At 40.6% G+C, this 27,393-nt stretch overlaps 1 protein-coding gene across 1 annotated transcript in view; it reads right to left on the bottom strand.

Annotated features, from left to right (window-relative positions):
• BPIFB2 (BPI fold containing family B member 2) overlaps positions 1-25,518 on the bottom strand; it is a 35,037-nt gene extending 9,519 nt beyond the window's left edge. Inside the window, exons 1-11 of the mRNA XM_069107230.1 lie at positions 25,189-25,518; positions 21,233-21,326; positions 18,498-18,602; positions 16,173-16,319; positions 14,191-14,248; positions 12,409-12,469; positions 11,181-11,272; positions 9,228-9,413; positions 6,569-6,622; positions 5,852-6,022; positions 453-520 (exon numbers count right to left, since the gene is read on the bottom strand). Coding sequence (XP_068963331.1) covers positions 453-520; positions 5,852-6,022; positions 6,569-6,622; positions 9,228-9,413; positions 11,181-11,272; positions 12,409-12,469; positions 14,191-14,248; positions 16,173-16,319; positions 18,498-18,602; positions 21,233-21,326; positions 25,189-25,297 — 1,145 coding nt within the window. The 5' untranslated portion in view covers positions 25,298-25,518. The remainder of the gene's footprint in view (positions 1-452; positions 521-5,851; positions 6,023-6,568; positions 6,623-9,227; positions 9,414-11,180; positions 11,273-12,408; positions 12,470-14,190; positions 14,249-16,172; positions 16,320-18,497; positions 18,603-21,232; positions 21,327-25,188) is intronic.
• Between the last annotated feature and the right edge of the window lie 1,875 nt (positions 25,519-27,393).

The following is a 27,393-nucleotide window of genomic DNA, read 5'->3' as shown; positions in this document are numbered from 1 at the left end:
TCACTATACTATATTATATAATTTCAGAGCTGGGAGGAGCCTCGAAGATTATCTAACATAACCCTCTCATTTTGCAAACAAGAAAAATAAAGTCAAAATTTGACTTTCCCAAGAACACACAAGACAACAATATAGCTGAGATTTGAACCCAAGAGTCTGGATTCCTAGTCTAGCACTCCTTTCAATGATATGGATGATGAAATGTAGAAGTGGAGAGGACTTTAGAGATCATAGAATCCAGTGCCCCTCTTTTTTACAAGTGAGGAAACTGAGGGCCCAAGAGTTTGAATGATTTGCCCAGAGTTACCCTGGTAGTAGGTAACATAGACAAGATTTGAAGCCAGTTTCTTTCATTCCAAATCCTGTATTTTTTCCATGAACACATTAGACTCTTGGGCATTCCTGGCTCCTCTTTGCCTTCTACCCCTCAGGTTATGGGAGCTGCTGCTTACTTCAGGAACGATACAGTAGCCTTCAGCTTCTCTCCAGACATAGTGATGTTAAGATTCAGTTCCACAGCCTATAATGAAAAGGGAAAGGAGAGTCAAGGAAGGAGGAATAGCTTACTCTAGACTACATAAGCATACTAGTCTTCAAAGACATACTCAGAGTATTGTGACTGTCAGGATGAGGAAGTAGGGAAAATAATGGGAGAAAAGGGGAAAAAACTAGCTGTCATCTTGGTAGCTATAGTTCTGAATTGTTTGGACTTTGTACCCTCACTCAACCAATCAACAAATATTTCTTGAGTGGTTACTGTGTGCCAGGATCTCTGCTAAACCCTGGGAACACAAAGAAAAAAATGAAATAGTTCTTACCCTCAAGAGCCTTGCATTCTATCTAGTATATTCAAAGCACTTGCCCTTTCTCTGACATGAGCCACTAGATGAAAGCAATGAGTCTGGGGGATCACAAGCAAGGCACTGGAGGGAAGGATTAAGTATTTTAAGAAAAAAACAAAGATGAAAAAGGATATGATGAGGCAGAGGGGAATTCTAACCATTGTCAGAAAGTTGGAGGGTAGAAGAATGTGATGTGAAAAGGGAACAAAGAAATGACCACTGAACATTAAATATTAAGTATAGTTTACTCATCTTTAAAAGGAAGGAGTTGGACTCACTGATATCTAAGCATGGTACAGTGGAAATATAGCTGGTCTTGTATTCAGTCCTGCCTCTGCCACTTACTATTTGTGAGACCTCAAGCAGGTCACTTCACTTTCCTGTGCCTTAGTTTACTCATCTATAAAATGGGGGGGGGCTGGTGGACTAGATGCCCTCCAAAGTCCCTCCAAATATCCCAGCTTAAATCTCTAATATTATAATTATTCAAGGGATATCATCAGAGCTGGAGGGCACTTACCTAGTTCTATGTGTGAGGGATCATCACATTTTACCAAAGAGGAAGCTGAGGTCTAGAGATGATAATGACATGCCTGGGATCCCCAACTGTACCTTGACCCCAGCATAGTGGTATCATTTTGGTACTCTTCAAGCATGAGGAATAACAACCAGCCAAGAAAGTCACTGGGAAAAGCAGTCAAGGCACTGGGAATTTTCTTACAGAAGAAAAATGCTTAAAAGGAAATTGAATCTACAAACACTAACTGCTCTCAGTGAGTTCAAGTCACTAAACTTGGAAAAGCCTCTATCCCAATGTACTGAAGCAACCAAGGAGCATAATTACCGTGCTACCATCAGTGATTTTTGAAAGATAATGCATAGTAGGAAAGCTACTGAAGAATTGGAGATGAGTAGATGTTGGACTCAGAGGATAACTAGAAATAGAAGTTGCAAGGGGACAAATTTGGGTTTAATATTAGGGGGAAACTTCCTAACAACTAGAAGTATCCTCCAATGGAATAACTTGCCTTGAGAAGCAACAGTTTCCTCCTCATTAACGATCTTCAAACAGAGGCTAGATGAATACTTGCCAGATGTTACAGAGGGAACTCGTTGCTACATGTGGATGAGATTACATTAGATGGTCTCTGAGTTCCCTTCCAACTCTGAAATTCTGGGGTTGCACTAAAATCTGGAAGCGAGTGTGCAAACTATAAACTAGTGAGTTTAGTTTAAATTCCTGGCAGAACTCTAGAACAGATTATTGAAGGGGACAATGTGTGATGAAAATGATGGTCACTAAGGACAAGCATTGTGTCATCAAGAATAAGTCATTCGCTGTCTGAATTGGTATAGAGTAAAATAAGTAGAACCAAAAGGAAAATATATGCAATTATTACAAAGTAAGAGACTTCTTTTTCTAAATGACTAAAAGGGAGCTGAGTTAGGAGCAAATGAAAAATAATCAATAAACTAAATAAATAAATTATAATGAAGCAAAGCTCTGTCCTTGAAGCAGAAACAAGAGACTACTAAGGCAGAATGTCTGATACATTGCAAAAATGAGGGAAGAGTTTGCTTTTGAAAGTAGAGTGAGAATGGGGAGCTATTTTCAAAAATAATTGTGATATAAGAACAAAAGGAATCAATAAAACTTTTTTTCTCCAAAACAGCATAATGGGAAAATTATTGGTTTTACCATTTTAAGAAAAAAAAATTAGAATAATGTGAAGATTCATTCAACTGTTCATACTCTTTGATCCAGAAATATCACTACTGGAAATTTAATTTTTTTCTATATTTTGCTACATTTCTTTTTCTTCTGTGGGGTATTTTTGAAGAGTGTTTAACTTTAAGTGTTTAACAAACAGCTCTCTTGGGGGAAAGGAAATGTACACACAACAAACTTTTAAGTTTAATCTGCATCATTAATATTTCCCTATCTCTTTATTAAGTTTAGGCAATCAAAACAATAAATTGAATCCTTATTTTTAACATTTGCCAATTTCTTTTTTTTTTTTGGAAGGGGGAAGGTAGAGCAATTGGGGTTAAGTGACTTGCCCAAGGTCACGTGGCTAGTAAGTGTTAAGTGTCTAAGGCCAGATTTCATTGAATTCAAGTCCTCCTGATTCCAGGGACTGCACCACTTAGCCACCCTGACAATTTCTGAGATGTGAATTTTAGTACTGAAAATTTAACAATTGGCTCTCTTGAGATCATTCAATCTTGCTCCGGCACATCCCTGTATTACCCAAGGAAGTAAAAGTCACAAAGACACAGGATGCCAGAACTGAGAAACATAGAATGTCATAAGGGGATATGACTTAAGTACACAGCAGTTCAGAGATAGGCAGGATGAAATTTAGAGATGAAAAGGGTCTTGAAGCATAAACTTTCAGAAGTAATTGACCTTAGAACAGAGAATGTCCAAGTTGGAAAGGAAAGGACCTTAGGACGTGGGATGTCAGAATTGGAAGTGATCTTATAAAATAGAATGTCAGAGATGTGTGTTTTTTTTCCCTTTTGTTCTGATTCTTCTTTCATGACATGACTAATGTGGAAATGTTTAATATTATTGTACATGTGTAGCCCATATCAGATTGCACACTGCCTTGGGGAGGGGGAAAGGGAAGGAGGGGAAAAATTTTTAGAACTGAAATTGGAAGACTGCCTCAGCCTGGCCATGGGAACTCTTACCCTCAGGACAATGAGGGAAGTTGGGTGTCTAACCTGAGGAAGATCTATAGAACCTCTGCTGACAAGAGACAGAGCCAGCTGTGCTGAGGAAAGTGGCAGCACCAAGAAAGAACCAGCACATCCCCAGGGAATGCAGAAATAGTGGGGCAGGGCGCCACAGCCTGTGGGCACTTACAAGAGGCTGGAGGTCTTGGTTTGAGTTCAAGGACAGAGGGGAGAACTGAAGAGGATCAGAGGCCAGAGGCACCATTCCCCATAGCCCAGGACTAGAGGTGATTATAAAAACTAAGTTATTACCAAAAAATGCACAGGCAAAGGAGAAATACTCCAACTATAGAGAGTTACTATGGCAATCAAGAAGACCAGGTTCATCTTCAGAGGAGGATGCTGAAGCAAAGAAACCCTCTTCTACCCCATAGAGCAACATCAAGTGGTCACCTGCTCAAAAAGAATTCATTGAAGAACTTTAAAAATCAAATGAGAGAAATTGAGGAAAAATTAAAAAGAAAAATAAGAATAATACAAGAAAAACAAGATTATGACAAAAAAAGTCAACCAATTAGAAAAGGAGATCCAGAATCTTAAGAAAGAAAATAACTCCTTGGAAATCAGAATTGGGCGAGAGGAAGCCAGTAAAGTTATAAGAGATGAAGAAATAAAAGATATATATAAAGAATGAAAAAAATAGAACAGCATGTGAGACATCTCATAAGAAAAACAACATATTCAGAGAACAGACCAAGAAGAGAAAACATAAGAATAATTGGACTACCTGAAAGTTCTGACCAAAAAAAGAATCTTGATATGATAATATAAGAAATAATTAAAGAAAATTGTCCTGAAACATTATAACAAGAGGGGAAAGTAGAAATAGAAAAAATCCACTGATTGCCACCTGAAAGAGTTCCTGCAAGGAAAATTCACAGGAATAATATAGTTAAATTCCAAAACACCCAGATCAAGGACAAAATATTATAAGCAACAAAAAAAAGCAATTTACATATGATGGTACCACAATTAGAATAACACAAGACCAAGAAGAGACACTAAAAGATTGCAGGTATTGGAACACCATATATCAAAGAGCGAAAGAACTGGGCCTCTGGCTGAAAATATCATAGCCAGCAAAGCTAAATATAATTTTGAATGGAAAAAATGGACATTTAATCAACTGTCAGACTTTCAGGACTCTTAAAAAAAACCCTGAACTTAATAGATTTGACATACCAGAGCCAAGAGAAATATAGGGTACATACCAATGACCAACTACAAGGGACTAAATAAGGATAGAATGTTTACCTTTTATGTATGGAAAATGTAAAACCTATGTCTATGATGGTTACTAATAATTAGGTTGCTTATAAGAAAGACTGGGTATTATATGAGTGTTATATGACTTTAAAAAGTAAAAAAAAAAAGTAAAACTATTCAAGAACAGCTAAAAGAGTAATTATCCTATACAAATGAGGTACAAGAGGAAGAACCAATACAAAGGAGTTGGAATGGGGGGGGGGGAGGGAAACTGTTAGTTCTGGAAACCTACTTTCATCTGGAATGGGTTTAAGAGGGAAAATGTATATACATCTAAAAGAGTATAAAAGTCTTCTAAATTTAAAAAAGAAATAAATCTCTAAGGGGATAGAGAGGGGGGAAAGGCTAAAAAAGGATCTTTAGAGGGGAGGGTGAAAGAATAGGTCAAAGGGGTATACAAAAGGGAGTTTAGATTTAGGGGAATGGGAAGATAAGGGAGGGTTGGCTGGAGTGGGGGTAGGTTAGGTAATAGGAGTGCAAGGTAGCAAATAGAAGCAAAGTAGAGGAATTAGGAGAGATAGGAAAAAAGAGATATGCACAAATATTAAAAACAAAAATTAATTAAAAATAAATAAAAATTTAGAACCCAATAATCTTATAAAAGTAAATGTTGAAAACTAAAAATAACTAAGTAAATAAATTTAATTTTAAAAAAGAATGTCAGAGCTGGAAAGAATCCCAGCAATGCAGTTTCTTACAGCTACAATGCCCTCCTGTCCTAAAGTCTTCAGCCTTTCCACCCAAACCCTTGCCTGTTAAAATTCAGTGTGTTCTTTCATGTGTGCTATATGAGTATTTAACCAATTAATTTAATTTATCACTGAATCTCAGGACAGTGATCTGCAGAATAGAAATGATGATGGCGTCTGTCCCTACCTCACATGCCCCTGGAAAAGCTCAGTGAATCACTGAGCTCAGTACCCAGCCTGCTTTAGAGGACTGGCTGGGTTGAAGAGGGACCAGGCAGAACCTAGAGTTAGCTACTCCATCCTGATCCTTACCATATCCAGAGAGAAGAGGAACTTGAAGTCTGAGTTAGAGGAGATAGCCAAGGCCTCTACAAGGTAATGGAGAAATAATGATGTTTGGTTGCTGTGGATCAAAGAGATGGGTGAAGTATTGATCCGGGCCTTCATTGATACGGGCATGGAGTTAGGGAACTGGCTGTGGATCTGTGGAAGACAATGACAAAAAGGACCCTTCAGGCTTGCTGGATCCTAGGAGCAGAGTCATACCTCCTATGATACAGGATACCCCAAGGACCATCATCTTCCTACCTTTGAGAAAGATAAAAGTGGAGTTCTAATCATGGACTTGAATTACTAAGAGCAAGCAATAAGTCTGGGTTTAAGCCCAGGGTGGCACAGTGGATAGGTCACTGGGCTTGGCATCAGGAAGACTTATCCTCATGAGTTTAAATCTGGTCCCAGACACTTACTAGCTGTGTGACCCTGGGCAAGTCACTTAACCCTGTTTGCCTCAGTTTCCTCATCTGTAAAATGAGGAGGAAAAGGAAATTGCAAACCACTAGAGTATCTTTGCCAAGGAAACCCCAGATGGGGTCACAAAGAGTCTGAAATGACTCAACAACAATAAAGATATGACCCATCAGCCCAGGGCCACACACATATTCCTTTGCCCAGCAAATAAGGATCATACTATTCCTAGATTCTTGTCACCATCAACCAGATGCAGAGACAGACATCCCAGAAACAGACCTCAGGAATCAGGTTCCCCAGCACTGATGTGATCAGCTGATTGTTTTTAGAGTTCTGAAAGTGACAAAAAAAAATAATAATAATAATAACAACAACAACAACAAATTCATTAGTGAAAAGCCACATAGCATACTGGAAAGAGCACTGAATAAGAAATCAGGAAACCTAGGTTCTGGTCCAAACTTTGCCCCTGACTCAGTAGATATCTTTGGACACAGTCAGCCCCCTTCTCCCAACCTCAGTGTATTCTTCACAAAAATGCCAATTCAAGGCAACAAGCACTTCTTAAACAGAGGTCAATAATATTTGCATTGTCCCCTTTAGAGGTATAAACTGAGGACCAAATGAAAGAGTAGAAGTAAAATGCCTTTGTATAAGGAGTCCCCAGTAGACGACTATGGAAAAGACTGTGAACAGGCAGTTTTCAAAGGAAGAAATGCATGCTGTCAGCAGTCTCATGAACCAAATCACTAAAAACACAACAAATGCAAATTAAGCAACCCTTAAGTTTTGCCACATACCCATGTGATTCGAAAGGTGACCAAAGACCAAAAATGGCAAATGCTGAGGGGGAAGAGGTGGGGATGTTGAGCATACCAAAACACAAATACACTGTTGATGGATAAATTAATCAGTTCGACCATTCTGGAAATCACTTTGGAACTCTTTCTCTTTTCAATCTTCTTGTACAAAATGACGAATGTGCGAATATTTTACATGATGGCATATGTATAGCCTATAGCTTATTGCTTACTGCCTCACGGAGGGGAGAGAGGAAAAAAGAAAATATAGAATTTGGAACTCAAAATTTTTTTTAAATGTTAAAAAAATTGTTTTAACATGTAGTTGGAGGAAATATGCATCTGCCTATGTGTGAATGCGTGTGTATCTGAGTCTTTGTGTGTGTATGTATATATATATATATATGTATATATAATATTTAAAATAAAAATAAGTGGAAAAAAGTAATTTTACTGCACATATCCTTTAACCAGTGATACCAATTACTAGGCTCATGCTACAAGGAGACCAGATATTGAAGGTAACGGAAGGTCCCTATACAAATATATGTGTGTATGTGTGTGTGTGTATGTATAATATTTATAGCAGCATTTTTGTAGTAGCAAAAAACTGGAAGGAAAGTGAGTGCCTATGAGGTGGAAAAGGTCTGAACAAATTGAGTCATATGAATAAAAGGGGAAATTATGGCACCACGGGAAATAACAAACACAAAGAAATCAGATAAGCTTGGGCAAGACTTATATGAACTGATACAGAGCAAAATAAGCAAAACAAGGAGAAAAATGTATACAGTGCCCACAATCATTTAAAAGAAAATAGCACTGAAAGACTTAGACATTCTTATTAAGGCAGTGACTATTTTAGCTTCAGGTGACTGACCTTAAAATCTGCCTTCTTCCTCTCAGGAAATCAGGACTGAGGCACACATTTTCAAAAATGGACAATGTATTGATTTGTTTAGCTTGCCTATACTTGTTATAAGAGAGCTGGTAATGGTGGCAGTGCTGTTCTTGTTTGTGGACAGGGTAGGAGAGGTACTCAGGAAGTGGTAATAATATAAAAAGAGCTTCATTTAAAGCTTTAAAAAAAACATTTAAAACATTTAAAAAGAGGAAAACATAAATTATCTGGTAATTTAGAAATGGCAGCTAACATTATCATTATTGTTTTTGTTAAAAATATCTTTTATTATCCAACAAAGCTGAATCCTATAACTAATCAAGTCGTGGTGTGGAGGTCTCCTTGGGTTCTTGAAGGCCCCTCTGAAGGAGGAGAAGAAGGAACACAAACTCAGGAAGGTCTTACTAAATTGAAATGGCTTTACATCCCTGGTCCTTTGCTAGTCCACCATCCAAAAACTAACCTATCTAAATTTAGGGAGGCTCTCACTAAGAATTAACCACAAAGGAATGAATTTTATGATCAAAGCAATTCACAAAACTACCTACTACAAGCACAGAGAGGGGATTACCTGAGTGGATAAAGGAAGTATCCATATGGATGAAATCAAGGACCCACACAATAAATCTTTCTGTGGGCTTTACTTCCAGGGAGAAGAAAATGTGTCTGCACAGGTAAAACCATTTTCCAGGAAACACAGAGTAGAATTACCTTCCCTGATTCTATAATTGGATCTATTCAAGTATTTGAAAGCATCTATTCCCTCTACTTCCTTCCAAAGGAATCTGTTCTGTTTTACCCTTAAATGTCCCATTCCATGTTTTACTCCACAAATTTTCTCAAGTCTCTTAAGAGTTTCATGTACAATCATCTTTTTTATTGTACTATGTTATAGAAACGTTTGTTTTATTCCATAAATTAAAAATAAGATTTTCTTAAAAATTTAAAAATTGTTAGAGCAAAACTGCTAAATACATTTTAACATAATAACAATCCCAACCGTGTACAGTACTTAATGATTTTTTGAAGTGTCTTTACATGCAACATCATATACAAGATCAGGTATTAGTTATTGTTTTTATTTTGCAGATAGGGAACCCCATAAAGAATACCAAAGAGGAAAGATAAGAAGAATATGAAAAGAAACTTATGAGGAAAGAATTCTAAGGGAGGAGATAGAACAGCCATCTTTCTGTAGGGAATCATAGTAACCCACAGGAAATCTGCCTCTACTTACCAACTGGCCCGTGAAGTCTAGATTAATGGACCCAGACTTCTGCATGAGGAAGTAGATTGAGTCTAACACCTCTGTTGTAAACACAAAGTTAACCATGGCATCCCTGGAGCCCACTTGTTGAGGCAGGGAGGAGGAGTTTGCAAGCTGAGGGAGAACAATCTTCTTGCCCAGAAGATAGAATGCCATCTAGTCAGAGAGTTTGAAGGAGAAAAACAGGATTTAATGTAGACCTCTATAACATAAGTATTATTCTCAAAGGCCAGGGGACTTTACTGGATATGGCAAGGACCCAGAGCGAGATCAGACTACCAGCATCAGGGCATTCCTGCAGGGCATGAGCAGCAAGATCGACTCATTTCATGGAGGGGGTACCAGCTCATAAAGACTCACCCCAGGTGCATGCTTGGAACAGTGAACCTTCTAGTGAACGCTTTGAATCCCGAGCCCCAAAGTCTTGGGCAACTGCCATCTTTGACCCACTTCTAACCACACCCAATGCCGGGATTCTTCTTAGTATTTATACCTGCTCCCTGTCTAATCACTCTTGTCACCTGCTTTTGCCTCCTTGCTGTTCCTATGGTTTTCACTATATTTGAAGAGATTTCCTTTATACCTAATAGAGCCTATCTCATGATAAACATCCATGTCTTTTACAGCCTTTCATATGAACTACAGAAGCAGACACCATCTCTGCTGGCCTTCAGCATGGGTTTGGGGCCACAAACCAAATAAGTGATCCAATTCCTGATTATTTCATGTTGTTTTAGGACTTTCTAAAGAACCTCTATACTCCAGCCCCATCAATTCATTCAATTTCTATATCTATAAAATGATGGGAATATGTGATTTCTAAGTTCCCTCCTTTCTAGTTCTATGGATTCAGCAAGTATTTATTAGGTGCCTATTGTATGCAGAAGCTAGTATTAAGTGTAAGGGAGAAGGGGTGGGTAGGTGGAGCAGTGAATAGAGCACTGGCCATAGAGTCAGGAGGACATGAGTTCAAAAAACTAGCTGTGTGAACTTGGGCAAGTCACCTAACTCCAATTACCCTACCTTCCCCTCCTCCAAAAAAAAGCAGAAAAAAAAGTGTAAGAGAGAAGATGGAATTTAGTCAAGACATGATAACTGACTACATGACCCTCAGGGGGAATATGAATATACTCATGTATTGTAATATTCTTTATTCTTATCTCTCCTTCTTCCCAACATATTCCCTCTACTCCAACTAAGTCCATTTCCTCCCTGTTTTGCAGCACATAATATTCACACCCAGTTTCTGTGACTTTGCTTAAACTGCTCTCTCCTCACCTGAAGTGCACACCATCCTTTCTTCTTTAAATCCTGCCATCTTTTGAGGTCCAATTCATATCCCACTCCCTCCAGGAAACTTGTCCCTATTACCCTCACCTATTCACACTATCTTCAGGTTCCTACAGTACCTAGATTCTAGCAATGTATTATTATATTAAATTATATTAAAGTCTAGTACCTAGAATTTATCCCTTGATCAAATCCCATGATGCATTCTTTGTTAATTGTGACATGTTCTATTTTCCCCCTGAATGGGCTTTGAGACCTCAAGTCAGGTCAGGGCCTGGGTCTTTTTCTCCTATCTATATAACAGCTTAGCCCAGGCAGATACTCAAGGACTCCTAAGCTGTTTGGGCTTTTCAGGAAGTAAGTCCTTTGTCATAACCTGAAGGTTCCCAGACTAAAAGGTAGAAGATGGGTGGCTAGGTGGCACAGTGAATAGAGCACCGGCCCTGGAATCAGGAGGACCTGAGTTCGGATCTGGACTCAGACACTTAACACAAAAACTAGCCGTGTGACCCTGGGCAAGTCACTTAATCCCAATTGCCCTCCAAAAAGCTAAATAAATAAATAAAAAATAAAAGGTAGAAGATGTGGCAGATGGTTGGAGACTAGTCAGTAATAGGTAAGCTCAGCACTTACCTTGAATTTCAAAGATATATATTCTTTAGTGACGGTAGGTTTTTGGGCCAAAGAGTAGCTGATTTGGGATTCAGGACCAAGAGGTTGGATACCTAGAATTATAAAAGAACAGAATCTCCAGTCTAGAACCACCATTAGAGATTACTTAGTGTGATAAAAAAAAAAAAACACTAGGTACACTGGATAGAGCACTGGATCTGGAATCAGGAAGATCTGAGTTCAGTTCTAGCCCCAGATACTTCCTAGCTGTGTGAGGTTGGGAAAATTAACTAACTTCTACCTGCCTCAGTTTCCCCATCTATGAAAGGAAATAATAATAGCACCAACCTCCCAGGGTTGTTGTGAGCATAAAATAAGGTAATATTTGTAAAGTCCCTGGCACGTAGTAGGTACTCTAAAAAATCAAATTTCCTTCCTTCCAATGCACTCATTTTATAAAGGAAGAAAATAAAACCAAGAAAGAGGAAGTGCTGCCTGCCTAAAGTCATAAAAAGTGTTAGTATCAGAACTAGTCTAATAGTTTATGTTCTAACAACCCTCCCAATCTGCAATTCTGTGTTCTATGGTCCAAGGGCCTTTCTAACTCTAATGTTCTATGGTTCTTGTCATAGGCATCAGATATGGTGGGAAGATCATTAGATTTGGAGTCAGAAACCAGGGTTTGACCATCTTCAATACTGATTAGGTAGATGATTCATTTAACCACTCTGAGCCTCAGTTTCCTCATCTATAAAACAGGAGTGATACAGTGGTAACATGGTATATTGGAGAGAACATTCAATTTGCAATGGGAGGACTAGAATTCACATCCTTGACCTGCTAATCAATGGACTTGTGAGACCTTAGGCAAGTCAGTCCCTTTGGGCTTAAGTTTCCTCATGAGTATAATCAGGAGAGTTGAAGCAAAGGATCTCAAAGTCACTCAAAAGTTCCCTATCCTATAGTTCATGAACATACTTTTAACTATCTAAATCACAGGGCTGCTGAATGGAGAGTGCTTTGTAAGCTGGAAGGTGGCATATAAAAGTGTTGGTTTCTTCACATAGCCCGACAAAAGCCTCTGAACACAGAGCAGGTTCCCATCTTGGAGATTCATTGATGACTAATTGTTTCTAGTGATCTATACTCCCAGATACTGGCTTGGATTGATGATTCTTGAACAATGCCCCATGAATCTGGGCCCAGTCAGAGGGTGAGCAGCCAAACCAAGTCAGTTCACAACACTTACCAGTCATTGTACCCAGAAAAACATTCAGTCCTTCAGTCAGGTAAGTGAGCTTTGAACATAGCTGTATCAAACAGAAAGAGGACAAACATTTCATTAATTAAGTAGATGGTCAAGGCTAAAAAAGGCAGAGCCAGTGGTTATCTACACTAATCAATTCATTAACAAGCATTTCATTAAGTGCTTATGGATGTGCAAACAAAAAGAAAATGCAGTTGGAGCTTACATTCTAATGGAGGAGAAGGCATAAATAGATAAACACAAGAGAGTGGATGGAAGGTAACCTCAGAGGGAAAGACATTAGCAACAGGAGGGAACAGAGAGATCTCCTGCAAGGTCCATCCTTCAATATCCCTCCTTTCCCAATGAGCCTGAAATGGCTTCAGTGGGGATAAAGACCTCCATCCTCAAACAGAAGATAAGACTGAAAAGGTCAATTAGGCTGAGAGAAGAAACCCAGGAACAGACAGACATTCACGGGGATGGAAGGTGGAAGGGCAACGTGAGTCAGTCTCTCTCAAGGTCAAGAGATCTTGAAAAAGGGGGTAGGGGGTTTAGGGAGAGCAAAAATAGTGCACAAAACCAAAGCTGGGGACACCAAAGACAAACCTGACCCACTACAAAGTTTTGCTACCCCTAGGCTAGCCCTGAGAACAGTTATTCCCTCCCTTTAGGACTTTTCTATAGGTACAAAAGTAATTTGAGACCATAAGGGGCTATAGAAGCATTAATTAATGTGAAAGAGTTGATATCAAGTTATATCCTTTATATATGAACCCACAATGGATTCTTATTTGAGTGGGAATTTCATTCTAGGAAATACTATTTATCTTCTGATAAATTCTTCTTTTTCTGTACTCAGAAAAATGTGAACTATGTCATCTAGAACAATTCCCTTTTTGCTGTAGGTTCCAGGAAATTTAGAGCCACATCTCTTGACTCAGAGCTTTAAGCAACTCATACAGGTTCCTAGATAGTACCAGTGCCCAGTGCTTCCTGCCAAAGTTATTTCCTCTGTTTCACTCTACTCAGATATAAGCAGGGTAAGGATTATCAGCAACTTTTTTTTTTGCTTTTTGGAGGGCAATTGGGGTTAAGTAACTTGCCCAAAGTCATACAGTTAGTTTTTGTGTTGTGTCTGAGGCCATATTTGAACTCAGGTCCTCCTGACTCCAAGGCCGGTGCTCTATTCACTATGCCACCTAGCCACCCCTGATCAGCACCTTTTAAAACAGCAATAACAATCCTTCACAATTTACATACAGCGCTTTGGGGTTTTTCAAACTTTTTCTACATCCACCATCTCTTTGGAACCTCAGGATTCCCTCTGCAAAGTCGATAGGGAATGGACATTTACAGATGGCAAAACAGTTCAAGGAAATCCTAAGAAGGATGTGAGGAGAATGTTAAGTAGGATGTGAATAGATAATGGTAGGAAGATGCAGGGGGGGGATATAAGGAGAATTCTGCAGAGTCATAGGTCTGTCCAGCCACCTCCATAATAGGGTACCACAAGAAAAGAGTCCCTCTTTCAGCCTGCCAAGGACTACTGCTCCTCCAAACCTCAAGCCTAGAAAGGGACCCTTCTAGCTGGAAACAGGCCTGCTCCTCAACTCATTTGTCAAAATAGATAATACAACATGGTGCATTTCACAGATGAGAGAAAAGGCCTTGTTTCGAAATGCCCTCCCACTAATGCTTAAAATTCTATTTTTATAGGAATTGCTCATTTCACTAGCCTAAGGGTTAAACATTCTAAAAAGCTGAAGCCAAAAGGTTCTTTACCTTATCAGGTAAGAGAATCCTAATGTATTCATCAATGGGAGCAAATACTTCTTTTAACCTAGAAATGACAAGTAAAACATGCCTATCAGATAGAGTGAATGCACATCCCTCCAGCTCCATAAATTTAGCCCAAATGTCCAGAGTGTAAGCTACTCCTTCCCTTCACCTGGGTCCCCTTTCCTACAGTTTCCTTCAGCACTCCCTATCAGGATATCCCTGTGGTCCATCCCCTATGGGGAAATGTGAGGCAGGGGTTTGTATGATGCTCACAGTCTTTCCAAGAAGGAAATTACCCCCCAAAACCATCTTGTCTAACCTATACCTAGATCCTAGAGGCAGTTAGGTGGTACAGTAGATAGAGAACCTGGCCTGGAGTCAGGAAGGCCTGAGTTCAAATTCAGCCTCAGACACTCACTAGCTGTGTGACCCTGGGTAAGTCGCTTAACCCTGTTTGCCTCTCAGTTCTTTATCTGTAAAATGAGCTGGAGAAGGAAATGGCAAACCACTGTAGTATCTTTGCCAAAGAGGGTCACAAAGAGTCAGATACGACTGAAATGACTGAACAACAAAAAATCTGGATCCTAATCCCCTCTATAAAATCCACACTATGTGGTCTGCTAGAAAACCTTCAGCAAACAGACTCAGTTACTCCCTGGGCAGCTATAATTGTCAGGACAGGTTTCTCTATGTTGAGATAGAATCTGCCTCCCTTCCCTTCCTCCCACTGCTCCAAGTTCAGCACTCTGGGGCCAAGCAGAAAAAGTCTAAACTTTCTTCTACGTAACAGCCTTTAGAATACTATTTGCATTTGACATCATGGGCTAGACTTGGTATTCTCAACCCCTGAGTAATTAAGACTCTATCCAAATAATTGGGTAGAAAGGCGGCTGCAATGTAGTGGAAAGATTAGTGCATTTCAAGTCAGAGGATCTGGATACCAGCTCTGCTGCATGTGTGACTGTGAACAAACCATTTGACCTTCCTGAGCATCTGTTTTTTCAGCATGTGTAAAAAATGAAGGGGATAAATTAGACCTCTAAGTGCCTTTCCAACTTTAAATGCCACAATTTCCCGTGACCTTGAGACTAGAAGTCAGGAGGTCTGGATTCTTGTTCCAGTCCACCAGCGAGCGATCTGAAGTATTGACAAGGTCATCAGTATCCTAGACCATAAATTATCAGAGCAGGAAGGGATTTTTGGCCCAAATTCTTTTGTTTTTCAGAGGAGACTCGGATTTACGGGAAATGACTTGCCCAAGGTCAGATAGTCAATGAGAATCACAGCCAGCACCTGAGACCCTGCTTACTTCCTTTGTCCAGAGCTTTTTTCAACATATCATGCTGAAAGAAGTCTCAATTTGTTCTTTGGTTAATAAATAGGAAGTAGAGAATTAATGCAGAGGATCATTGCTCAGGAGTATGTTAACAGGTATCTGAGGTATTTGGGATGTCTGAGACCTCAGGTGCCACTAAAAATAAGGCATCTCCTACTTTATCTTTGTTTTTACTGTTCTCCCTGTCTAGAATTCCTCTCTTGTTCACCCATGGAATTTCTACCCATTCTCAAATGCCAATTCATTCAGAAAGGTTTCTTTGATACCCACCAGGTAAATTTTTAAAATTCCCTTCAGACTTCAAGTAGCACTTTCAATTTCTCTAATGTAATATTGTGCATTATAGTTGTTTATATATCGTCCTATTCCTTTACTAGACTGTAAGCTCAGTGCAGGCAGGGATGCTAACATATACATTTGAATTTCCTATATTTCAGAGGCTCTGCATGTAGCACTTAAACTCAATGTATGTTTAGTAAATTAGTGAACAAATGAATTAATAAATGAAAGTCTAGAATCCCTGGTATAACTAAAGACTCCCAGAAGCCCTGTCACTTAACCCTCTTCTATCACTTGGCCTATAAAGTACCCTATCCAGGCCCCTGATGATGTGACACATGTGAGAGAAAGAGATACTCAGGAAACATACTTATCTTCTCCGTAGATATGGGTGAAAGCCCCAATTCTGCTTTTGCAGAGAGAGATGCCCACAAGTGGTGATCCTGTGGTGCTTTGAGTGATGATGACATCTGCTGTGATATTAATACCCACTCCTAGTTTCTGGAGCTCCTGGGCTCTGTACAAAAAGAACCCAGAATTTATTTTTTCACTCTTTAGACTTTATTTTATTATATCTTGTCTTCTTTTTGAGTTACTGGCTTCTATTTGATCCAATCTAATTGTCAGAGAGTTCGTTAATTTCCTTCCCAATTCTGTCTTCCACAGTTCCCATTTCTTTTCCAGTTCTTTTTCTCTATCATTTTCATTTTATTAACAAAAATATTTTAATTCTTTTTTTAATTCTTGCTTTGTCTCATCCAAAAATTCTAGTTGAATTTGTGCCTATACTGTGTTATTCTTTGAGATTTTACCTGTGGATATTTTAGATTCATTCTCTTTTTCTGGATTTTTCATCCCTGTCACCATAATGGGCATTTATGGTGAGATTTTTTTTTTTTATTTGTTTGCTTGTTTGCTCATTCTTACAGTCTACTTCCTGCTTTGGACTTGATGTTAGAGCCAGGCTCTGTGTACTTCTGAAGGGAAGATCTGGGCTAGTCTTAATTTATCTCTTGGGGTGTTGAGTGTCAAATTGTTCCAGAATCCTAGGGACAGCTCAGACTGGGCGACTTGCCAGTTTTCAGAGCTCCCAAAGTGGTCTGATCCAGGTTAAAGCCTGATTACTGTCTCCTTGGTCTCAATGCTACAAATTCCTGTCCTAGGTTTGGGTCTGGACAACAGCAAAACACTGCTGGATTCAGCCCCTATCAGCCAACTGGGAAGCTCTGTTGGATCAGAGAGACAGAAATGCAGGCTCCCCTTTGGTCTGGAATTCCTGCTCCTGCCCTGGTCATGCTTCTGCAGGTTTCAGGCTGGATCACAGCTATAATTGAGGTCCTGCTCTGTCCCTGGCTTCAGTTATCAGAGTCACAACACTGCTGCTTACTTCTGAACCAGGTCTTCTCTTGATACACAGCCAGGGGACCTGGGGATACTGGAGGTGCTAGGGGTGATGAAGGGGTAGTCACAGTACAGCTACCTTCCTCAGTCCGCCCCAGATGTGTGACCCAGGAGCTGAATAAATTGGTGGCAAAACTGCCAGTTGGCACATGTCACCATCAAGGTGCCCCAGTATAGGTCTGGGGGCGCCCCAGTATGAGCCTGAGATTATTACTAGTCCTTGGGCACAGTCTCTTCCTGTGCTGGAGTGCTCATACTCCTGGTCAGAAGTCCTCCATACTCAGTATCCACAGACCTGTCTGCCTGTCTCCTTATGCTGATATGGACTAGAAAAATGACAGTGATTTTTTCTTGGATTTCTCCATCAGGATTTGGTCTAGTCCATTTTCCAGATCTGTCCGGAGGAGTTTGGGGGTGGGGGGAGCAGAGCTCACCATAGCACCTCTTGTTCCTCCATCCTTACTTTCCTCAGTCCTCATCCTTGACCTCTCTTCAGCCTCTGACACTATCGATCATTCCTTCTCCTTGGTCCTCACTTCTCTCTAGGTTTCTCTGACACTGCTCTCTCCTGGTTCTCTCCTTACCTATCTGTTTCTTCTCAGTCTCCTTTGTTAGACCATTCATGCCCACTAAAAACAGGCATCCCCCAAAGTTCTGTCCTAGGCCCTCTTCTCTTCTCATCTATACTAACTCGCTTGGTGATCCCATCAGTTCCTATGAATTCAGTAAACCCATCCAGATTGATCATTCCTAAGCTAGCCTTAACCTCTTTCCTGACCACCAGTCTCATATCTCCAACTGCCAGACATCTCAAACTGAATGTTCTTTAAATACCTTTAACTCATATCTAAGATTTAACTCACTTTCCCTTTCCAAAGCTTCCTCTCTTCCTAACTTCCTTATTACTGTTGAGGGAACCACTATTCTTCTACTCACCCAGTCTCACAACCTAGATGCCATCCTCAACTGAGTCTTCAACTATTGAACAGGGATAATGACCCCATCCCTGACTACTGATCCAAAAGAGATAAAAGTTTGGGAGTAGTGCTTTAAGGAAGAGAAAGTACTGTGATGTGAGGTATAGAAAGGATTCCTGGGCAGCAGTCCCTGGTCAAAGTAGGGCCCAGAAAAGGAGGAGCGGTTTGGATACCTTATTGAGCCATTTTTGCCGCCTGGGGGGTTAATAGAAGTCAGAATTTAAACACATTCCCCCCAATTCCCAGCTCAACTCTTCTCATAGGAATCCCCTACACCCATCCCATCCCCCTTCCCTGACCCAAGAGTACATACTCACATTATAAAGGTCATATTGACCTGGCCAGCAGCAGACAGGTTAATTCCATAATTAGGGATAAATTTCAGATCAAAGTGGGAAATATAGCTGTCAAGAATAAAGACCCTGAGGGAGGAGAAGTGAGCATTAGAGGATGGCTTCCAGGATGAGAGTCTGTGTTCTAGCTTGGACCCTGAGGCCAGAGGCAGCAAGAAAGCAATCAGTTAGAGCTGTGTCCCAGAACAGGAGAACCAAAGCACAGGTGACTATGTCTCATAGCCAGCTCAAACCCAACATTTCAAAACAGAACTCACGATCTTTCCACCCAAGTACCACCATCCTCAATGTCTCCCAGGTACTCAACCTCAGTGTTATCCATGACCCCTAACTCTCCCTTGCCCCACAAATACAAACAATTGCCAAATCTTATCATTTCTACCTCTACAACATCTCTCAAATCCATTCACAAGTCACTTGCCCTGGTCCAGGCCTTCATCACCTTTGGCCTAGACCATTGCAATAGACTCTTCATTAATCTCCTCGCCAGAGGTCTCACCCCATTCCAATTCACCCTCCATTTCACACAGCAGCCAGACTTAAACATGTCACTCCTCTCCCCTCTCACCTACTCCCACTCAATAAATTCCAGTAGTCATTTATAACCTTTAGGACCAAATATAAATGCTGTTGTTTGGCATTTGAATATCTCCACAACCTGGCCCCTTTCTAGTCTTCCAGTCTTATTACACATTATTCTCCTTGCCCTCTATGACCCGGCCAAACTTATGGAACACACCGTCTTCCGTCTTTGGGGTGACTTTTTCAAAGATGCCTTTGACCTGGCAGGCCCCCACACCTGTGATGTACTCCCCCCATGCCTCCCCCTCTTAGAATACTTTAAAACTCAGCTGAAGTACCACCTGCTTGAAGCTTTTCCTCACCTACTCCCTTTACCTTCCTCCCATAGCTCCTAGAACCCTCCTTGCCAAAGAGACTTTATACAATACTTAATATATGCATATGTGTATATGTGTACATATAGATACATACACATAGGTAGATATGTATGCATAAAATATATATTCAGTGTATATTTACCTATGTTCATTGTGTCCTGCCCAATTAAATATCAGGACCTTGAAAACCAGGACTATTTCATTTTTTTCTTTGTAACCTAACATTTAGCAGAGTGTCAGGCACAAAGAAGGTGCTTAATAAATTCATGCTGATCAATTCATTAATTGGCAACCAGCAGGGAGGGGCACGCTGAGAAGGTGTGGCTGTGGATAGGTTATTCCCTTCTCTGGTCCTCAGTTTACTCATTTTTTTTAAAATGGGTAGCTTTGACCTTCTGATTCAAAAGTGAATGACCTTAAGACCCTTCCCTTCTCTTTCAGAGTGGCAAAATGTCAAGGGCCATGCCAGAGAGATTTGGGTTCAAAGCACCAAAAGTAAAAGTTAGGTTCCCCATTGGAACCATCCCACGTAGGTAAGACAACTACCTGGGTCTAGTACGTAGATATAGCTGGCACATTCCATGTGACATGAGTTCCCATTTTTCTCTCCCAGAAAGTTTTCCATGAGTGAATGAATGAATGAAAAAGCATTTATTAAGCACACTTTATTAAGCACTTACTATGTGCCAAGAACTGTGTTAAACTCTGGAGGAAACACATAGAAAAGCAAAGATAGTCCCTCTTCTTAAGAAAATCGCATTCTGATGGGAGACACAACCCACATGGAAGGTTTCAGCTCTAAGTGAGAGGGGTGATGACTACCAAGCCAGGGTCTGTGAGGAGTCTGTCAGTGAAGCCCATATGCACCGCCTGCTGGTGGAGGTTGCCCAAAGATGTCCCCAATGAACAATGCTCTCTCAGCACACAACCTCTGTGGCAACATGGAGTCCTGCAGAGAGGCCTCTTATGGGAAGGGAGCCCTAACTTGGGCACTGAGAGAAGACATCACAGATCTAAAGCTGAAAAGCAGCTAGGTGGGGCTGTGGGTAGGGCTCTGTACCTAGAGTCAGGAAGACCCGAGTTTGAATCCAACCTCAGACACTTACTAGTCATATGACCTTGGGCAACTTACTTATCCTATACTTGCCTCGATTTTCTCAACTGTAAAATGGGGACAATTAGAAGAACCTATCTGCCAGGGTTATTGTAAGGATCAAATGAAATAATATTTGTAAAACAATTAGCATAGTGCCCAGACAGAGTAGGCACTCTATAAATGCTCACTATTTTTATTATAGGATAATAATAGGAGTAATCGAGTCCAACCTCCCTTTTTGTAGAGAAGCCAATAGAAATCTAGAAAGGTTTTGCCTTAAAATCTTAGAATCAAAGCACCCCAGAGCTTAAAATGAACTACAAAGAGCACCTAGGAATTCTCTCTATACTATGCCCTCAAGATGTCATAGATTCTTTGTACACCTCCAATGATGAGGACCTCGCCACCTCCCAAGCTCTTGCCATTGTACTATACTAAAGAAAAGGAAGAGGGACACAGTTTGAATCCTTTGACTTGCCCAAGGTCACACAGCTAGTGACACTCCAGACCCACAATATAATACCACACTACCTCCTATAGGAAGGCCTTAATGAATAAATGCTTGTGCCCGGATGTGGAGGATAGGATTTGGGATAAGATCAGGGACACCACTATGTTTGACTTAGATAGAATGAACACTGTCTGAAAAGGAACAGCAATGGCTTCTGAAACCCCAGGGGGCACTGGTCCAACAGTGAACTTACGGGATACGGTTTAAGGTATTTCCTTTGGGGTCAAATAGATCAGGGAGTTGAATCTTCAGGGCATTCTGGTAAGAGGTGCGCGCCAACTCTGTCACTGAGTAAAAGAAGCAGAACGTCAGGGTGCTGTAGAACAGAGCTATAATGGACCTTAGAGCCCACCTAATCCAGCCCCCTCGATGTATAAGAGGGAAAGAAATGAAGTACAAAGTACTACAGCAAAGCAGAATCAGAACCCACATCTCCTGGTATCCAGTTTTCCCCTATAGGACCCCATTCTCCAGATTTCCCCAGACTTGGGACCAGAGAGGAAGTCCCTTGCCAGACTTTGAGGGAAGAAGAGGAAATAATTGCTAACATTTATAAGCACTTTATACTTCCAAAGCACTTTATATCCATTATCTCAGTTGACCCTCACAACTACCTGTGGGATAGGTACAGAAAATTATCATCCAGCATTTGGTACGCAGCTAGCATTTAACAAATATTTATTGATTGACAGACTATTTGACAAGGGAGTAAATGGCTTCATGGAAAGAAAGTAAACTACAATTAATAAGTGGTTAAACCAGAACAAGAACCCAAATTTTCAGATTCAAAGTTCAGAGTTAATTAGAATCAAAGCACCCCAGAGCTTAAATTAACTACAAAGGGCATCCAATCATAGAAGAGTGGGAAGACCCTCTATAATATTCCCACAATCTTTGTACACCTCCAGTGATGGAGAGTTCACTACCTCCTGAGCTCTTTCCACTTGTACTCTACTAGAGAGAAGGAAGAGGGATGCAGTTAGAAGGAGACTCCATCTTTTGACTCTTTATTGGGAGGCTGGAGGGAAAGTTACAGGATCCTAGGCCTCCAGGGTCCAGCATTCTAGAGAGATGACCACCCCTGAGGAAAGGTGTGCCCTCTGAATTCCTGGGCCAGCCACACAATTTCCTCTTGAAATCAACAAAGGCAGATGCAGCCCTTATAGGACAAAAGAAAGTCAGAGTCTGGTGACAGAACCAGGAAAAGAGCTGGAGCCTCTCAGACCTAGTTATTCAAAGGCAATCAGCCATTTCACTTATGTATCCATCACACCAACCCACCACGGATCACTGACATCCTTTATCCTCTGCCAGCAGGAGGAATCCAATAACCCTTGTGGCCTAGATATGACTCAGGACCAGAAGATTCCAGCAAAGGCCACTGCAAATTTCTAGGTGACTCTGCTGGGCACATTTTAGAAAGGATATTGACAAACCAAAGCACATATCCAGAGGAGAGTGGCTAGGAGAGTGAGAGGACTAAAGACTAAGCCAGGATCAGTTGAAGGAACTGCGGGTGTTTAACTTAGAGATTTTGATAACTCTTCAATTATCAGAAAAGTTGTTTATGCAGAAAAAAGGTTAATCTCAAAGGTAAGATCAAAACAATGGGGAGAAGCTTTCAGTTCGAGAGTGGATGGAATCTCTGAACAGGTAGACTTGAAAAAAAGTAGAGTGGGTGTCTCAAGAGTAGGTGAGTGTCCCAATAAGAACAGCTTCAAATGGAGAATCATAAAAGACTCTACTTACATCCCACCTCTACAAGAAGCCTTTGGAGGGAAGGTCCATCAATTGGGGAATGACTGAACAAGTTGTGGTATATGATTGTGATGGAATACTATGTGCTAGAAGAAATGACAAGCAGGATGGTTTCAGAAAAACCTAGGAAGACTTATATGAACTGATGCAAAGAGAAGGGAGTAGGACCAAGAGAACATTGTACAGAACATATTGTAACAGAAATATTGTAATGGTGATCAAATGTGAAAGACTTAGCTACTCTGATCAATACAATGATCCAAAACAACTTCAAAGGACAGAAAATGAAAAACGCTATCCACCTCCAGAAAGAAATCTGATGAACTCTAAGGGCAGACAGAAACATATTTTTTTCATTTTTTATGTTGCTTGCTTTTTGTTGCTTTTTCTTTTCTTTTTTTGTATAATAACTAGTATGAAAATATGTTTTGTATGACTTTACATGTATAATGAATATCATTTTGCTTACCTTCTTAATGGGTAGCAGAAGGGCAGGAGGGAGGGAGAGAATTGGGAAATCAACATTTTTTAAATGAATGTTAAAAAGAAATTAATAAAGTTATAAAATATAATATAAGCCCTTTGAGTACAGGGGAGTGTATTATGTTTGTTTTTGTTTTATCCCAGCACTTAGCAAAGTGCTTGGCACATAGTAAATGTTTGATTCGTGTTTATTGACTGACAGGCTAAGAAACTATAAGAATACAGAGGAGCTCTCTCTGAGGAGACTAGGCAACCAGACACATGGTAGGGAACCCTAAGTCTAAGACCAAACATCAGCTAGAACCAGCATAGTACTCTGTCTGACCCAAGAGGCATGTTCCTACAGCTCATATCACTCTAATGGTTCACAGATAAAAATTTTTACCAATCCTAGGAAGAAAAGGACCTTAGTACACAGAACTTTAGAGTTAGGAGAGTCCTTAGAGCAGAGAGTGTCAGAGCTGGGGAGATAGAAGGTGAGTGATGGGAAGAACCTGAGAACACAGAATTTCAGGCCTGAGAGGCAATAGAAAGTGTCAGAGCTACATGGGGCCTTAGAGACCATCTAGTACAACTCCTTTGTTTCAGAGGGAAGGAAACAGAGGATCAAATGAGATAATATTTATGAAGTACTCAGCACAATGCCCGGTGCATCATAAGAGCTTTATGTCAGCTGCTGTTACTGCTGTCATTATTATGTGAAATATTTTGTACAGCAGAAAGTTCAATGAAAATGGGCATTACAGAAAAGGGAAGCATCTAGCACAAGGTAACATAGTGAATTAGTGATGGAGCTGGTTGGACTAGAAGTCAGGCCTCATGACTCCAAGTTTAAAGCTCGCTTCACCACAGAGTACAATTTCAGAGCACATGCAAAACCAATGTGCATGACCTTCCACCAAACTTCCCAAATCTAACCTAGCACACCTCAAACTCTGAAGGCTTATCATCAACACCTCCCACTTGCATCCAATCTGAAAGTCCTGACTCCTCACTGGCCTTTTACTCAGGCTCCCAGCCCCTGCCATGCAATCATTCTGCTCTGATAAAGCACAAAGATTAGTCTAATGTACCATAAATTCTTTTTTTTTATAGGAAGGAAGGAAAAGTAGTTGGGGTTAAATGACTTGCCCAAGGTCACACAGCTAGTAAGTGTGTCAAGTGTCTGAGGTCTCATTTGAACTCAGGTCCTCCTGACTCCAGGGACAGTGTGCTCTATTCACTGTACCACCTAACTGTCCCATTTTTTTGCATCATGAATTCTACCACCAACATTCATCCCAAAGCCAGGAAGTTTGAATCTTGCCTCAGATACTTACTGGCAGTGTGACCCTGAGCAAGTCTCTTAACTTCTTGGCCTCAGTTTCCCCATCTGCAAAATGGGAATATTGCCTACCTCACAGACTTGTTGTGAGAACCAAATGAGATAACATATGTCAAGTGCTTTGCAAACCTTAAAATTCTATATAAATGCTAACTATTATTATTATTACATTATTGCCTATTCGCGTGACAGGTGGCACCTATGGGTGATTACAAATTTATAAATAGGGCAAGGCTATTAGGGCAAAATTTAGAGGGTATAAAAATTTAGCACATGCACTCACATCAATAGAAACCATGAGCCTGCTGACCAGTTGTTAACATGACCAATTCGTTTTTTAAAAGAAGCTATCAAAAGGTGCTGTTAATAGCATTTATTTATAAGCCACTGTAGTAACCAACTCCCCCTCTCCCTTAACTGAAATCTCTCTTAATTACTTCTCCCTGTATTCTTTTCATATCATAAATTACAAAGTTAACTTGAGGGTACCTGTCCTGCTGCTTGACCCGGATTTGCTGCTTGTTCCAGCAATGAAACAGCTCCCAACTATTCTGATTAAGGAGAGCAGTCAGCTCCTCACTTACCATAGTCCAGGGCTGCCTTGTTAATCCTGGCCTCAAGCCATGGTGAGTAGGCTTCACAGAATGGGACAGATATCCCAAGGAGGAATCCCAAGGTCCAGAATGAAAACATGGCTGATCCTGGAAATGAGTTATGGATCAAGGAACCTGGTGAGAACAGGATAGCTGGTATCTCATCAGAATGGTTTTGGGATTAAAATGGAGCTGGTTCTGTCATAACTGATCAACAAAACAAGCTACACAATGTCTTTACTTAATCAACTCCCTCTTCTTCTTTCAAGAAATATGGCAAAAGGGAAAATATAATCAAATTGAGAGTTGGGGACCTAGGTTCTAATATCACATCTACCACTGACATAATGTGTGACCATGGATATTTCCCTTTCCAGTCTACATTTCATCCTTTATTAAATAGATGTGATGACCCCTGCCTCACACCCCTCAAAGTATGGTTACAAATAGTCAATGGATGGAAAAGTGAGGAAAGTGCTTACTATTCAAGTTCCTGCTAGAGCTACCCCATTTTGGGGGGTAGACTTGACCTGCATTTTCAGATTTAAGAGAGCTACAGAAAGAAAGAGAAGAAATGCTTTATGAATGTTCCCAGAGAAACACACACCAATCATGCCAGCTTGGTCCCCACCCTGGACCCAATCACTTGTTTCAGTAGACAAGCTTGGAGGCTGGGAGGCCCAGTTCTATGCCCATAGCTGCCTTAGCCCTACTGATATTCAGAGAACATGCAGAGACCTTTTCTCAGGGACTTTGAAGAATCAATTACTACTGTCACACAAGGACTAGTATTATCGGATGTATTTGTTTCCCAGATTCAAGTCCGGCTCTAGACTTCCTATGTTAGGACTCAAATACAACAAAGAACCTGCCAAAGGTTTAGTTAGTTAATCCTCTGCATACAAGGATTGATTGAAAGAACTAGGGATATTTTGTCTGTAGCAGACACGACTTCCATGAAGGGCTGTTCTGTAGGCAAAGGATTAAACTCATCTTTCCTTAGAAAGTTCCTTGGAGGAGCTATGGGTAAAAACTAGAGAGACAGATTTCTGCTCACTCTTGACTCGGTTCCTTTTCACATCATCAGTCACCTTTCCAGCTGTTGAAACCTCCCAGTTTCCTGACTGGTGACTCTAGTGCTGAGCACCATTTCTTCACAGACCAGCATAATACTTCACTCCTGATTCAACTCCCTCTCCTGACTTTTCCATCTCCCTGACAGCTGCCTTGCCGCCACCCCCCCAGGTACCTTTCCCCCTCCCACTTTCTAGTTCTCCTTTATGTAGTGTCTTCCCCTACTGGACAAAAATTATATTATTTAATTGTATTTGTATCTCTGGGGCTTTGCACATTGCCTCATACAGTAAGTGCTTAATAAATGCTCTATGTTTACCTACCTCTAAATGCAGGCAGCTAGGTTGCACAGAAGATGGAGCACTGTGCTTAGAACAATATTCAGCTTCATAAATTCAAATCCAGCCTCAGACACTTGCTAGCTGTGTGATCCTGTGGAAGTTACTTAACCCAGTTTCCTCATCTGAAAAATTAACTGGATGAGGAAATGGAAAACCATTCCAGCATCTCTGCCAAGAAAACCGTTAGGGTTACCATTTAGTGGGGTCGTGTAGAGTCAGACAAAACTGAAACGACTAAACAACATCTCTCAATATAAGGAAAACCTTCCTAACCCTTGGGTGTCCCAAAGTGGAACAGGTTGCCTCAAGAGTTAGTAGGTTCTATATTGGATTGCATGCTGCCATGGGTGAGGGGAGGAAGGAGGAGAGAAAGGGGGAGAAAATGTGGAACTCAAGGGATTGTGGAACTCAATGTTGCCAACTAAGAGTAATTTTTTAAAAAAAAAAAGAGTCAGTAGGTTCCCCATCATCGGAGCTTTTCAGTCAAAAGTTGGTTGACCCCCTGTCAATGATGTAATAGAGGAGATTCCTATGCAGGGCTGGGTTGAACTAGAGGTAACTTCCAACCCTAAAATTCAGGGGAGTCAGCACTTCTTGCTTTTTCTAGGTCCTTCCCTTTCCCAAGCTCTTCAGATCAGTCCCTTAGTTGGAGTAGGGCAGGGATTATCAGTTCTCCTAGGCAGAGAAAGAAACTGAGGCCGAGAAAATGCCCAAGGTAACCCAGAGAATTAGTGAAAGTGCTAGCATCTACATCTTGTAACCATCAAGCTGTTGTTATTTT

This window comes from Petaurus breviceps, unplaced genomic scaffold (assembly GCF_028583685.1).
Source record: "Petaurus breviceps papuanus isolate PSGF00001 unplaced genomic scaffold, PetGlider_PUasm1.0 89262, whole genome shotgun sequence".
Classification (NCBI taxonomy): Eukaryota; Metazoa; Chordata; class Mammalia; order Diprotodontia; family Petauridae; genus Petaurus; species Petaurus breviceps.
This window is presented reverse-complemented; position numbering and strand designations above follow the sequence as displayed.